Source organism: Lathamus discolor, chromosome 5 (genome assembly GCF_037157495.1).
Source record: "Lathamus discolor isolate bLatDis1 chromosome 5, bLatDis1.hap1, whole genome shotgun sequence".
Lineage (NCBI taxonomy): Eukaryota > Metazoa > Chordata > Aves > Psittaciformes > Psittacidae > Lathamus > Lathamus discolor.
Window position 1 is genome coordinate 114,461,954 of NC_088888.1, and position 16,386 is coordinate 114,478,339.

Consider the following 16,386-nt stretch of genomic DNA (forward strand, 5'->3'; position numbering starts at 1 on the left):
CTTAATCTATAGGCATTATTCTCTACCTGGCTCCCATGGCAAAGAAATATGGATGTTTCAGCTAACTTGGTGCAAGCCACACCAGCCAGTTCCTGACTGGTTAATACTTAGGTGTGCCATGGCAAGCTTCACCAAGTAGATCTAAGTATGGCTTTATGTTGTATTGTTTTAAAATAATGGGATGGACACTACGTCTGTCTTCTTCTAAACTCAGACAGTGATATACCATGAGACATTCCATACATGGAGGAAAGCATTGCAATGGCAGACAGCAGTACTGACTCCTGCCTCAGGATGTTAGAATGAGGTACAGAGAGGAAGCAAGAAAGTCAGAGGTGGAAAACAGGCACAGCAGGCCACAGTATGCCTTCAGTTACAGTAAATCACAACTATGTATTTATTTAAGCCATCAGACTTTTCAGTAAAACAGTTTTTGGCTTTTTTTTTTTTTATTGTTACAGAACAATTCTGACACAAATTTGGAATGCCAGGACTTACTGAGTCACTATTTGAATAATAACATTAAACTAAACATTTATTCATATTCAACTGAATTGTCAATAATAATAAAATAATATTTCAAGAAAAATATTATACTCTATAATTGGCATTAAGTGTCATAAATAATAGTTTGATACGGTCCACTTACAAACTAGTGGGGTTGTTTTTTTTTTTAGTATTGTATTTTAGCAATAGCAAGGCAAGATGAATGAAGGTGATTTCTACATGACTAGTAATTAGTCACGTGTCTCCTGGAACAATCAATTAATACAATAAATATACCCTTGTAAGTATAAAATTTCAAGTAATCATACAAAATACCCAGAGCATGCAGTAATTTTTTATGCTCACGCTAAGTATAAATCACAATGCTTCTGCAAATCACGTGACTAGAGATCTTCATTCACCTAAACCAGTCATTAAACTGAAGCTTACAGTCAAGTAGGGCACAGCTTCTGAAAAAGGAAAATGCATCCAATTAAATATAGTCTTAACATTTTCCACTTCAAAGGATGTTCCAGTTCTAGGATAAGATAGAGCGAAGAAACTGATCAAGTTCAAACATCATACTGCTGTCTAATTTTTTTTCTTTCTCCTAAGTAGAAAAAGCACTTGATTTGGGCATTCAGAATTTTATATCAATTTAATATTCATTAACGAGCTTTACTGTTGTGTTTTAGTAACAGGTAACAGCTCACCTTTAATATGCAAGTTAGTCTTCAAAGACCACAGAAACATCTCAGTCAGGCAGAAAGACATCTGGTGGCAGATGGAGCCTTAGCACTATCAAAAGAAGGAAAGAAATTGCATGAGCAAATTAATTACTCTTTATCGCCAATGAAACTGCAAGTACTTTGGAAACTAAATACTAGAAGAACCTAGCACTGATGATATTTTGTTATATGTAAGTTGTAGGTTTTGACTGCTATAAAATGAATAATGCATAGGAAAGAACAGGGTATGAAACGCAGATGTGTCTACAGAGAGACAAATCAACATTAGTTTAAATTTACAGCTGCTCTCACTAAAGTAAATAACTTTGTGCTTGATACTTGTACGCATATGATCTCTTTTTACTGTATGGCTATTACCTTGGCATATGCTAAAGTGAAGCCACTGCTTAAAGATCTGGCTTAGACAGGAAAATTTGACTTTCAAGACAATTTTTTTAAACACTGTACATGGGGAAGGGTCAATATAGTGAAGAAACAGTTTTGAACATGATGTTTATCCTTAGTGCCATGGTTTAGTGGTGGACTTGGCAGTGCTGGGGTAACAGCTGGACTTGACAATCTGAAGGTCTTTTCCAACCTAGTTGATTCTATGATTTTATTTTCCTATATTTGTGGACATCAGTTATACTGCTAAATATAAAAAGTGATGTCTTCCTAAATAAAAAAGAGCATTTACATTAGATCAATTAAAACTGACAAAATGACAGCCGTGAAGCACATAAAATATACAAATTCTAATATTAGGTACATTGACCACAGTTATAAACTGCTGAGGTTTCCTGAACAATCCACCTGAATATTCCAAATAGAGGATGTGTTGTCCTTCAGAGGAGCATTGGGAATATTCTGAGGCCCAGTAACCAAGACTTCCTCGAGTTAATATCCTGAAGTGCTGTAGCTATTAATGCGCCATCAGACCAATTACTTACACTTCTTCCAAGAATCCACTGAAAGCTGGACTCAGAAGAGGAGTTTACACAGATACAGCACACTCAAGAACCACTGTCAGTATAGAACTGTATTTGAAGTTTTTTCTTTTTTGAAGTGGACTCTTCATTTCCTTTCAATTAGTGCCACATTGATAATGAATCCATTACAAGCTCATTGCAGAACTCCAATCACATTGAGTATCAGGCGTTTACCTCAAGAGGGCTTTGATGAGAAATACGTGCAAGAATCTCAGGTAGCATCAAGGAAGTGATCATAGTTTCAGCAGAGCTGAGACGTTGAGGTATTATCACTCAAGCTAATATGCATGTTTTGATGCATTGCCTAATCCACTGAAATAGCACCAAGCGGAAACAGCATTTTCTTTACACTGATCCCCAAAAGTATGAAAATTCTAAATCCTATGGTTTTATCAAAAAAGAGGAAAAAATAAAAGCTCATAACACAGTCTAGTAAATGGAATATACTTTCATCTTGGGTGAGAATGAGTTTGGGAAAAGAATGCAAAGACATTTGTAGCATGGTGGTCTGTCAAACATGGGAACCATTTCTGTTGTAAATATGCATGAGGGCAGCCTCTCATTTTCCATTTGTATTACAGTAACAGGAGACTGTACATTGTAATTTTCTTACTTGTTTTCTTTCTTTTTTACTTTCTTACTTTACCAAGTGAAACAAAAACTTGCATTCCCCAGTGCCCATAGATCATAGAAAAGAATCTCTCACTAATACAAAGTCAACAAATTCAGTGAACGTTTCAAAATCTTATCATGGTTTGACTGAAACAAAACCCTCAAGCCCTTGACTGGCAGACGATCAGTTCCGCTGGAGAGAAGGCACATCTACTCAGAGGACAAGATGTGGTGGTGCCCACCAAAGCTGCTCTATCACTCCCCTCCTCAGCGGGACAAGGGAGAGAAAATAAAGTGAAATGCTCATGGGTTGAGATTAAGGACAGGGAGAGATCATTCACAAATTATCATCACAGGCAGAACAGACTCCTGTTGGGGAAATCAGCTTAATTTATTACCAATCAAATCACAGTAGGATAATGAGAAATAAAACCAAATCTTACTAACAAGTTCCCCCCACTCCTCCCTTCTTCCTGGGCTTAACTTCACTCCCAGTTCTCTACTTCCTCCACCCTCAGTGCAGAAGGACAGAGAATGGGAGTTGTGGTACATTCATCACACATTGTTTCTGCTGCTCCTTCCTCCTCAGGGAGAGGACTTCTCACTCTTCCCCTGCTCCACTATGAGGTCTCTCCCATGGGAGGCAGTCCTCCATGAACCAAAACATGGTCCATTCTAATCTGATCTATATTCTAATCTGAAATACATTCTGATTAGTTATAGTCTACAGGAAAGAAAAGGAAAAAGAAAAAAAAAAGAGAATTTGCTTCTGTAACAAAATATGGCACTATAAATCTGAATATTTTGCTCAGAGGAATTCTTTTTTTTTTCCCTTTTGAAGAAATACACACCAACTTTCAGAGTTATGCAACTACATCTCATCATTTATCATATCATTATATTCCAGCACAATGGGGATGAGGATGATGAGGATGATGAGAACAAAGACATCTTTCTTTGTTGGAACCAACCCTAACCATTCCACGATTTGTGATCTGGAAAGCGCCTCTCAGAACTGACACTGTTCCTTTAACTACATGAGCTACACCCTGCTATTGCAAAGAGGTAGGTATGAATAAATACAAAAATTCCTCCCACTGAGCTTTAAGGACTCCATTCTTGATATTGATTAGAATTTGGGGAAAATGGCATAAAATCATAGAATCATAGAATAGTTAGGGTTGGAAAAGACCTTAAGATCATCCAGCTCCAACCCCCCTCACACTAAACTCCATGTCGCACTAAACCACGTCACCCACGGCTCTGTCCAACCTGCCCTTGAACACCACCAGGGATGCAGCATTCACAGCTTCCCTAGGCAACCCATTCCAGTGCCTCACCACCCTTACAGTAAAGAACTTCTTCTTTATATCCAATCTAAACTTCCCCTGTTTAAGTTTTAACCCGTTACCCCTTTTCCTATCACTACAGTCCCTAACGAAGAGTCCCTCCCCAGCGTCCCTATAGGCCCCCTTCAGATACTAGAAGGCTGCTATGAGGTCTCCACGCAGCCTTCTCTTCGCCAGGTTGAACAGCCCCAACTTTCTCAGCCTGTCTTCATATGGGAGGTGCTCCAGTCCCCTGATCATCCTCGTGGCCCTCCTCTGGACTTGTTCCTACAGTTCCATGTTCTTTTTATGTTGAGGACACCAAAACTGCACACAGTACTCCAAGTGAGGTCTCACAAGAGCAGAGTAGAGGGGCAGGATCACCTCCTTAAAATAACTCTGCTGTTAAGGTAAAACTGGAACTCAATTTAATAGCTGGTTCTTTTTCTACTCACACAACACTGACTGTCTGTTTCACACTGTCTCCACAAACAACAGGTAGAGATATTTTGGTGGTTGTAAAAGCAATCTGACAAATGGAGATGTTCTGCAGTGGTTACTGTGCTCCAGTTAGGAGTGCTTTGTTTAAAAAAAATCCCCAATTCAGTAAATCTTTGTTTAGCCACTGATACAGAAAATAACTGGCCACTTCATAACATCAACAAATACTGAAACTGACATCTAGGGTCCACTCCAACACCTTCCATATAGCTGCTGTTGTGCCAAATAATTAGGAAATATGCACTGCATGAGTGGTTCACTGATACTGTGTTTATTTCACCTGTTTCCATACAGTACCTGGGAGAGTGGGGTGCTTGTGAAAGGCAATGCCCAGCTCCCACGGCAAGTGCATCCAAAGAACATGGACCTCTGAAAACATGTTAGGAGTGAACTAGAGCTATGGAACAGGAAATGCTGACTACAACAGACAATCTGAGCTCTGTAGTTTACGTGCTAGAGGCATGGCTTGGTGTCACAACAATATCCCAAGTGCCGTTCCAAGAGTAGATCCTTTAAATGCCAGGCTACATGACAGTATTTGATGGCCACCTACCCATATCAATGAAGGTGAGCCAATGTGCTCCCAGAAATCCAGCATTCCTAGCGAAAGAGTGATAAACAAGTGGGATCCACTCCAAACTAACTGTAGTCTGAGACACACTTCTAGGAGTAGAAACAAGGTAAAATACAAAGCCAGTCAGAAAGCAGGTATTTCTATGCCACAGCAAAGTTAGAAAGCTACTGCAATTACATGTGTACACATGCTAGATGAGGTGCTTCAGATGTGGGTTTGGGCAGATGCTCTAGGACTAAATGCATAAATAAAAGGAAATGCTGCAGAATCTAATTTCACTACTTGCTCATGGTGTCAGACTTTCTTAGCAAAAAAAACTGTACCAGGAATTATTTTACAAAACCCAGCACAGGCCACCCTTTCCTTTCCTCCTGTTCCACATTGCTTTCATGTTCTACAGTTTTGGTCTTTTTTGTTGTTTGTTTTTTCAGCAAAATGGAAAATGCAATTGACACAATGGACTCTACTTCAGAAAAATATGTATTTTTTTCACTTGACTTTGGACTAATTACACAATAGTTCTGCTAGCTAGAGGTTTCGTAACAGATTACCCACAATCCTAGCTCTACTTCCCTTCCTCCAATGTTAACATACTATCTATCTCTGGCATCGCTAGTGCTCATTCCGAATGTCTGATTTCTAACTCAGACACCAAACATTCAAAAAAAAAGGTAAGTCATCAATTCATCCTACAACTTCAATTCTATGCTTCCATGATATAATATTTGCAGCAGAAATCATTGTCTGTTTTTTTCTCCTCTTCATGACCAATTCCTCCTTCACCAAGGAGAGAAACTCCCTGCAGCAGAGATGTGACTCACAAACATAGTATTTGACTCTGCAAGATAAAGTTTAGATCGAACTATGTGCACTAGATCAGTAGCTACTTGTTGTATGCTTTAAGTTGATCCAACAATTTCTTTGTGTAGAGCATGTAAAATAAAATTTTAAATAAACTATCTTTTGACATTTTTAGCCACATCAACTTAAAATGTAATTATTAATTTAAAAATAGACTGGCAAATTTTTTTCTCAGTCATGTTCCCATAGATAATGGTTGCAAAATATTCCCCCAATCTTACAAGATAGGCTTCCACTTTATACACTTCTATGAAGCCATAACCTGTTTGATATATAATAAACAGAAACAGAAATAAAGTAAGTAAAATAATGAGAATTTGTAAAACTTCTTTTTGTATTCTGGCTTTAAGCAGAAACAATCCAGATTCTTCCTTCACACTGACTGTTGATTCCACCAAAATTCACCAGCAGAGAAATTAAACTGCTAAATTTATACATGTGTATTAGTAGTTTGAATTTGGTTTCTTAAGAAAACTATGCTCTTGCCTGTGTGTCAGTCTAACCTTTTTTCATTTTTAATCCATTGATAAAGCTAAATCTAATCCTCTGGTTTGTTTTCTCAGAAAAGAAATTCTCCAAAATAGGTAATTCCTGCAAATGCTGTGCAAATCTGCAGGAATAGGAAAGATTGTCTTAGTACCAGAACTGAGGGACATGTAGGGATAGCTCAGGCCTTAATCACCTGTCTTGGTGAAATCTGTAGATCTGCCTCAGTCAAAGCTTGTTGTTTCTTGCCAAGCTGGAAGATCTAACAAAGCCTGTGGAAGACAGTGGTGGCATGGTGGCCATGAGCGCTGCAACATGAGGAGGAAGTAGAGAAGAGAGGGGAAAGGAAAGGTGGCGGGTGGTAAGTAAATGTGTGGGGATTGTGAAGAGCACATATTGTATCTATTGGCTATACCACTACTGCATAGAAGACAAGCACAAAGCTCATGTCAGCCGGGCAGGTGGAGATCATTGGGAATTCTTTAGTTCTGTTGCTTGGTGACCTAATTGCCAAATGTACTTGTTTCTCACTAATGGGTACAAGAGAGTAATCCGGCTACTTCTTGTCTGTGACACTGGCCCAAATGTATGTATGAACAATTTCTTGCTCCTGTGTAGAAACCTAGTGACTACAGAAGTCTGATCAGGTTTCAAGGCCTTAGCTCAAGGGGTTCATTGGTTAAGATCAGCTCTGAATTTTGAGCCACAACACTTAAATTTCACAAATGTTTGGATTTAAGACATAGTAGAAATAGGACAGAACGGCCTAGTTTTAATTTGGTTGAAAGTTAAATGGATGCAAAGATGGAATTCTGATCCATCCTCCCACTGTGCAATCCTTTCTTTGGATTACACAGGTTGGCAGTTCTATAACCTATGCAGAAAATAAGCTATTTGCACTTCATTCTTAAATGTTTCATTTCCTTAATTGTGGAAATTTAACTTAATTTTCTGATAAGTAGAGGTTCTAGCCTTCATCCTTCATTATGTACTGGCAAATCTGAGATATGTGTATTGTAAATAGCAGCTCTGCAGTGCACAATAAACAGCAGTCAGGGTCAGAGTCCCATTTACAGTCAGATTGTGGTTAACCACAACACTGAATGCTGTTCAATCATTCAAAATTAGATAAAAAATACTGTGGCTACATAAAGCAAAAGACTGACCTGATAAAATTTGGATCAAATGGGTTACCAATTCTTTTGTAATGGCAACTGTAAGATGGCTTTTGGCAGTCCCCGTACTTTCTGCCCCATTTGGCACCCACAACTAAACCTCTTGCTGCTGGTCCACTGGTATCTCACCAACACCCCTCTGCTTCCAGATCATCACTGCAGTACGTCACCTTCCCCTTCATAAGCAGGCTTGGGCTCATCTTTTTCTTCTCTTTTTCTTAGATGATTATGGAACTCAGATCCCTCCTCGTCTGCAACTACTTTTTCTGAGCCCCTCCTCACAACTACTACTCCTGTGACTGAAACTCCTCACCTGAGATCTTTGCTATCCTTAGTAGCACAGTTGGCTTTATTCTTATATTTCTTTCAATCCCTTTTCCACTGAGAAGTGTAGATTTTGCAGTATGATTGAAAATCAGTTCCTCTGTCTGTAAGACCAAGTTCTGATTCTAAGTAGCAGAAATACAGGCATACTCTTATAAATCCACTCAGTGCATAATAATTCATATTATAATATTGGTTTACAAATAGTTTCAGCTATCAAGTTTTAAACTATCATAAATCTAAAAATCCTAGGAAAGTATTTACTGTTGCTGTATTTATTCTGGGCAAATATTTACTGTTGCAACTTACTTTCTCTTCAGTGCTATTATCTGTCTCTTCAGACTTCAACGACTCAGAATATTCTTGCCTTAACACATGAATGAAGCAAATTCTTTTCCTTATTCTAACTTTTCCAGTCTAAAGAGGAAAACTATTCTGTAGATGGGTGAACAACACACAAGAGCACTCTGTATTGAAATACACAGTGAGGTTTCTATTGTAAGAAAGGCCTAAATATGGCTTGCAGAATAATCACTGAAAGGAAATACATTATCTGATAACTCGAGAATTCTGGCATGAAAATTATACATTGTAGATTTATTTCCATATGCTGTGAAGTTTTATCATGCTCCACTGAACTAATTTTTGTGAGGTTTGTTTTACTGCTTTGTGAGTCTGAAAATCATCCTTTTTTTTCTTTGCAATGATAGTTACTGAGTTTTCATATTTTAGGATATTTGCATATTTAACTGCAAAACATATATATAGCTCCTTAAAAACATTAAGACTATTTGGCACATATTAAGAACACCAAAACTACGTTAACGCTGTAAAACAGAACAAGTGTATTATCTCCAGTTGCTATCAGTTAGGATTACTTCTTGTGCAATTATCTTGCGCTTAATACATTTATATACAACTATTTTAACTGGATTCAGAATGTTGAGGCCCTAATCTTGAAACTAGTTCTGCAGTGACACTCTCTCTTTCCACCTACTGTAGCAAAGCTCACAGCAGGATCATGTCATTCAACCGTAACTGTAAAAAACTGCTGCCAGATTTAATTTATATTAATATTAAGCACCAGCGTTTGAGATATTATTATATTAAATCAGATTAGTTTTATGTGGGCAAAGGCCATACAGGCCATTGTTCAAGATGTGAACTGGCTGAGAGACAGCTCTAGCCAAGTTCATCCTCTGAGCTCTGAACAAAACCTCTATTAGATAGAGAGGTGATAAGTCCAAGGACACGTGCAGAAATACTACAGGAAATTTATATGGGGGTAACTTGTTGCCACCTAATTGCTCAGTCTTGTGTCAAAACCAAGGCACACATTTTGCTGAGTTGTCACCCAAGTAGATAATGACAGGATCAGAAACAAAACTCTTGCCTACTGCCCAAACCATCCTAGTCTCTCTCTTACCTTCAGGGATGCACTTCCAATATGTATTATTGTTACGCTCTTGTGAAAGACAGCTGTTGATTAATGGAACAGATAATAAGATTAACAGCAGCGAAGCAGAATGAATTTGAGGGTAGCAATGCTGTTTGTCAAGAAGACACCTAGTTTATGTATCAGCCACACCTCTGACAACACTAATGAAGCTAGGAATCATTCTCCAATTGATTCTCCAGGCGAGTATTACAATCCATAACAACTCTCTGGCAGAGCAGGTGTGAAAAGTTAAGAAGGTCATAGAAAATAGATATAATTGACCTAGGTTTTTACTTCACAGAGTGAAAAGTTCATATGCACATTTTGATAAAGACCCTGAAGGCCTTTATATGAACCAGATAGCAGATAAGCGATCCAAACTACAGATATCCAGTGCTGACACACGACATAAGGTAATTACAGAAGTACTAAATGTCAAACTGTTTTACTCTATTCTTTTAGATATTGTTTGCTGTTGCAAATAAAGCAATTTTTCAATACTAAAATTCAGTAGGTCATAAAATTTCATAACAGTGATTTCTTCCTGTCAGCCAAAAGAAAAGAGAACAAAATCTCTTTTTTTTTTTTTTAAGCTAAGCAGAAACGAGGTGAAAGGACCAGCAAATTGTTCAAGCACAGGAAAAGTCTTTGCTCTGCTGCCCTACTATTGTTGCAACTCCTTTTTGCACGGAAGAAGATTTACATCAGCAGGTCTTTAAACTGAGAACACCAGTTCACATCAGAAATTAATTATGTAAATGTATGCGTTTATGTAAATGTATGTGTTTATAGCAGTACTACTGACAGCAACAGATCTGAATTGTTTCTTTCCACTTAGGCTTCTATGCATAGGCATTTTAGTTCATCAACTGGCCTTGCAGCATGGGCTGCTATTAAATAGTGATCAGACAATAGTTAAGTCCAAAGCAATGAGTTAACTATAGTTCAATCTGAATTTTAACTATATTTGCACCTAAACAAATCAGATTCTTCTATATTTTTAAGCACTATTTCAGATTTAGCTATCAAACTACTAAACAGACCTGCAAGGTTAATTTCAATGCAGTACTGAAAATCTAGCATATTTATAAATTTGTTTAGTTTTCCTTTTATGTGCTGTACCAACAAATTTCTCACTGAACTGTACAGCTCTTGCCTTTAACATTTTATCCTATGCACATTAACTGAGAATTCGTTTAAAGAATTTTAAAAAGCACATTGGCAAACACTCTCATTTGATTTACAAATCTTGTAAATTTGCAAGCTGTCTTTAAAACCAGACATATATATCTGATGTACACTGTGAGCTGAATAAATTTACTAGACCAGATTGATTATTTTAGATCTACAACACCCTTAAACACATTTTTTGTATTCTTTTTCAGAATGTTTTGCCATTTAAATAACTTTCAGTAGCTTCTTTACATTGACCTTTATTGTTTTGAAGCAGGCAATAAAACAGGCAAGCAATATATTAAGCTTCACTAATATTTGAAAATCACCTTTGAATAGCCATTTGCAAGGCTCATTGAGCTTCTTGTTACAAGCATTTGTTTTTAAGTGGGGGGGGGGTGTGTGTTCTGCTACACTTGAATTCCAGTTAATCCAATGAGACTTGTATCTTGCTTACTTCAATGTAATATTAAAAAACCCTACAATGCCTGTGTGTGTCAGACTTCCTTTTAAGAAAGATTTGATTGCAAACACAAACAAAAAGCTTTTCTTCTTTTGTACTCCTTTATGATCTTCAAACAGGTTTCTATGAAAAGGACTAATATTTTTTCAATTTGAAGCCATACTCACCTTTTCAGTTAGGAAAGACAAAAATGAGAATTTCATGTTACAATAATTAATTCCTGATTGTAAGGCTACACTATAGTTTATGCTCTGTTCTAATTATGCAGATATGCATTAGGGAAAATAACTTTGAAGAAAAAATGCATTTGTTTAAAATTTTCATAATCACATCTGAAACTGTTGAGCGGTGGGATCATATATAAAACAAAATGTACACAGATTTCTATTGTGAACTACAAACTACTCTACTACTCTTAGGAGAGCCATGGCAGTAAAGTATTTGGTCTGTAAGTACAGGTAGTTTCAGAAATCTCCTGTATTAAAAAATATAAACAAACTAGGTATAGTCCACAATATGAGACAAACAGCAAGTTGGGGAGAGGGAAGTTGGAGAGATACAGAAAGAGGAGAAAGATCAAGTGAAAACTGAGGGTTTTTTACAACAAAAAACTATGATTTAAGCAATCCAGTTACCAAAACCGAAAGAAAATTTTCCTGCCAAACAGAATTAATTTGAGATGCTCAGTTAATTCATCAGTTTACTCACTACATGAGCTTCTCTTTTTAAGCATTCATGTCTCTGACAGTGATACTGATCTGAATGTGGCCGAAGAGGATGCAGTCTTTCTGAATCTGCTGATGAAGAATCCAAGGTATTCCTGCCTCTTGTCCAGGCTGCCAGACTGCTGTCTGTAAGACTGATGGCCACGTGACAGTGTTCTGCTACCACAGTGGCTAAGTGCTGTCCAAGAATGTACGCATTAAGGAAAAATTTGATGGGCTGAATCTCTTTCCAATGACTGTGTAGGGGTCCCAAACCGACTATAGTACTAATACAAGTATTTCAAAGGCTGAAAACCCAGTCCAGCTTCATTCTACCTTTTATGTGAGCGAAGTAAGACAAGCTGTCATTAAGACACCTGCACTTGCCTTTGACCAGTGTTTCAAACAGTTTTGGTATCAAACCTGTCCTACAACAGAAGGACAATAGATTTAGTAACCATCAGCACCATCCCTATAAATCAGAGTATCCATAGTTTGATGAACTGAGTTTCAGGGTCTGCAAGAGATCACACAAATAACAGGTATCATCAAACACTTCCGAAGGAAAACTTTCCTCTTGTAATAATACCATAACCACTGGATTGTTAGTTGTCTCTTCATAATCACCTTCCTCATCTGCCTCAAAAAGCAGAACACTACAGTATCTTTATTTGATATAGAATCAAAGGTTGGAAAAGAGCTTTACAACAAGTCCAACTGCTAGCCCAGGACATGCTAGATACTGACTCTGATGTAATTACATTCTCCAAGCCCAGTTTCTTATCTGAAAAGAATATGTGTGACTGTTCTAATTTCTGGTCAGCATAGGCTAGTAGTCCTTCTTAATTCTGCAGAATAACACACTGGTAGAATTTGTACATTTTATGTTTTATAATCTTCTTTAAATGTCAAATGGACTTTCAGTCAACTCTTTATACTTCAGAAATGACCTGCTAGCTCACAGATTCTTCCCAATATGTAGCTGAATTATGGAGAGAAATGTGAATTGGTTCTCCATAGAAATAACCACCTATTTTTTAGATAACACTGGTGATGCACTATCTGGCTTCAGGCTTACTGTCTAACTTGTCCAGCTGTATATTGAGTTTGTTTTCCTAGTGGACGGATACGAAGGAGACAAGACTGACATAAATATGTTTATCCTTAGTAACTTTAGTCATGAGTTAGCATATCCAGTATATTTGATCATCTATCCTTTCTTTTCATTACAATGCTTATTAGCTCTACTCCCATCATTAACGGATGGATTTTTTGTATTTGTTGAAAATAATTAATATAAAGCAGTTCTTGCTAATATAAGACATGTTTATTGACAGAATCAATCCTCCAAAACCTGTTAAAATTATAAAGTGTAATAACAGGAGGAGTAGTTAGTTTACTAAATAATAAGATTAGGCAGACTCCTTGTTTTCAGTTAACCAGTCATTGTTACCTATCTGGTTCTAATATTAAAATACCAGTGATGAACTCAACAGCTACTCAAACACGCTACTAGCAGAAAAACCTGTCTAGCTCATTTAGAAAAAGTTTGTAAATTAATATTGAATCCTGTTATAATTCAGCTCAGACCAAAAACTACTGTGAGGTTGATTGTTCCAAGTCTACAGCAGAGTGCGTGCATGAATATTTTCTTCCAAATTACAGTACTATTACAGTTTGCTCAAGAATACCCCATCCCTGGAAGTGTTCTGTTCTATGATTCTATGAATAGTACCAAACACACTTATCACATTAGGGTTAAAGTTTGCTGGGCATTGTCTGAACTGTGATATTGCATAATTCCTTAGTACTTTGTTAAATTGTTGTCATAGGTCTAACGTAAAGATCTCTTTGAAAATCTATAAACAATTACCTTCAAAACAACACATGACATAACCTTCAATGACTAATATTTTCAAAGAACTTACACACTAGCAGTCATCACTTGTGTTCATTCAGAAGCTCCGAATTTATATATAAAGAACAAGATGTTCATAATATCCAACTATTCTGTCTACATTTAAGAAAGACGTTTTACTTTTGCCTAGATTCTACTCCCAAGTTAGAAAAAAATGGCTTGAGCCTGAACTAGACAGTTGAGGTACTAAGAAAAAAAATCATACCTTTTAATAGCTAAAAGAAACATAAATAAGTATTGTATAATCTCTTGGAAGAATTTAAATAAAATTAGTTATACAAGAACACATGTCAGCTTCACAAAGCATACCCACTGATCTTGAAATTTATATTACTTAAATATATATGCAAATACTAAATTCCCAAGTTATTAATGAGTATGATGCTAGGGAGCTTCAGATTTTAATTGCATGTGTTCTTGCAACATAAACACTACATTTTGAGAAGGGCCCTCGCAATCTCAGGAAAGATATCTAAGTGATGTATATGTAATAATGGAGACAGCAGTATCAGCAGTCCTCAATACAAATATGGTACTATGAACATACCAACATATACAGGTGCAACTAAAACACGGATGCTTATGTCTGAAGGGACATTTTGCTACCCATTTTGTTTAATGCTTAGGAGGTTACATGGCTTCTTAAGAAGCTCCTGAAGAAGATTTTTATCCCTCCCCTTTCTGAGCTCAGTGCCAGTTCCTCCAGCCATCAGTCAAAATTTTACTAGAGAAGGTCTCTGGAAGTTTTGGCAGCTTTCAAGAGCAGTTAGATATCATAAACCATTAACCTGAATCTGAAAATTTGTGCAAAGATGTATCAGCTTCTCCCGGAGGAGGATTTTCACAACCACCATCTCCATGGGTTGGCTTTGACAAAGATTCACAGGTGGCAGGTTTCTTTGCTGAGCGTTCATGATCTAGACATTACTGGGTATATAATCATAGAATCATAGAATAATCAAGATGTTCTGTTTCGTACTAATCGCCACTTTGGAAATTTAATGATTTTTATTCAATCAATCTTAGGAACTGATTCCACAACAGCAGAATTTTGTTTTAGAAATCTTCCTACTTCCATTCTCCTTCACCCACCTTGCACCAATGTGCTGGGTCAGGAGTGCAGACTTTAAAATGGTATTACTGGGGTGAACGGCTATAAAACCAGTTCCCTACTCTGCTGTCTGCACACGCTAACAGCAAAGACATACCATTTTAAAGTTTGCTACTTAATGAGGAATCGGGAACATTCAAGGGAAAAAACAATGAACCTTTTCTCACTATCTTTACTAGCAATAGCAGAAATTTACAAAGTACATCTGTTTTACTGTTGTTGCTGCAAATACCTGACTAGAGTTATAATGAATCAATCCATTTCTAATAGAGATAGAAATATTGTAAGTGCTATAACATACAAATGCTCATTTCTGTCAGTAATTAGGTAAGAGACCAGCCCATTTCTCACTTGCATGAGCTCTGGGTGTATTTTCTGTTTTTACATAACAATTACAAAATGCAATAATTTTGCTGCTTTGAATCAGTTAACCCTTTCTGAATCACCTTTAGTTATCCACATTTTAATCCTCTGAATTCCAAGAATAGTAATCATGAAGTAATGCAAATTAAAGAAGAAGTTGGGTAATTCTAGAAAACATAAAATTATTCTTCATTAAATCTAAAGATACTTGAAATTTAAGTAAATTGGGTTTTAAGAAAACAAATCTTCTTGATGCAGAAGCACCCTCTAATGGCTGTCTGCTCACTGCTCTGTATAGCAACTGGGAACTCAGTTTAATAGTTCTCCTCAAAAGGAAGGGAAACTGCTAAGACACAAGAGAAACAGAAATGTAAGTATACACATGCATGCACACACATATTCACATTTCACATACGTTGTGTTGCACATCCTTAACACACAAAAAAGCAACATAAATCTGATAAACTTTTTAAATTAGAGCCTGTATTTCCTTTAAAAACAATATTCTCAATTTAGTAGATGAAACAGCTTTTTATGTTCACCTGGGTTTTAACTATTCTTCACAATTTTAAGATAAACAGAAACTGATTTTCCTATCTTATCTCAGTTAACTTTTACAAAAGAAAATTAGTCCCAAAAGGCTTTAGAAAAACGCTCCAAATCCAAATCACACAATCATTTAGGCTGGAAGAAACGTGGATGTTATTGGGTCCAACCCCCTGCACAGAGTCGGTCAGCTCTGTAGTTAGATCCTAATAGTGGAACACTAAGTTAAAAAAACTAAAGCTGCACTGTCTGGAAATGTAAATGATTTCTGCTGTCTAAAAATATGCCTTAATATATTTTTTCCTTCTATTCTATGGCTTTGCAGACTTTTTTTTTTCCCTGAAAATACCCCGAATTTGCTCATATGCCTGCAATATTTACTTCCACACTAGAATCTGTATTTAGCATACAGTCCTTTATTAACTGTTAAGTATAATATCTCACTGGCAGATAGAGCAGTTAATAACATGAAAGTAATGAGGCTAGCCGACCAACTTGCTTCTCAACATCACTTTTCAAATCTCTTTGGGCTAAATTTTCAGCCAGTGTGTGTGGGGAATTAGCCATAGAAATCCCATTAACGTTAATGAATGTTTCATGGTTAAC

General features: G+C 36.8%; 1 protein-coding gene and 1 long non-coding RNA gene across 5 annotated transcripts in view; one reads left to right on the top strand and one right to left on the bottom strand.

The window, feature by feature from the left end:
• The window catches only part of WDPCP (WD repeat containing planar cell polarity effector), a 163,384-nt gene that overhangs the window by 105,975 nt on the left and 41,023 nt on the right, over window positions 1–16,386 (bottom strand). The window contains exon 3 of the mRNA XM_065682223.1: window positions 1,200–1,284. Within this exon, the coding sequence (XP_065538295.1) occupies window positions 1,200–1,260 (61 nt within the window). The 5' untranslated portion in view covers window positions 1,261–1,284. The remainder of the gene's footprint in view (window positions 1–1,199; window positions 1,285–16,386) is intronic.
• LOC136014498 (uncharacterized) lies at window positions 5,814–11,158 on the top strand. Of its 4 annotated transcripts, none has more exons than XR_010612736.1 (4): window positions 5,814–5,889; window positions 6,819–6,926; window positions 9,804–9,915; window positions 10,096–11,158. It is a non-coding gene; the product is annotated as an uncharacterized LOC136014498 (long non-coding RNA). The 4 variants fall into 4 exon arrangements; XR_010612735.1 differs by having other exon boundaries at window positions 5,818–5,889; window positions 6,783–6,926; XR_010612738.1 differs by lacking the exon at window positions 6,819–6,926 and having other exon boundaries at window positions 5,816–5,889.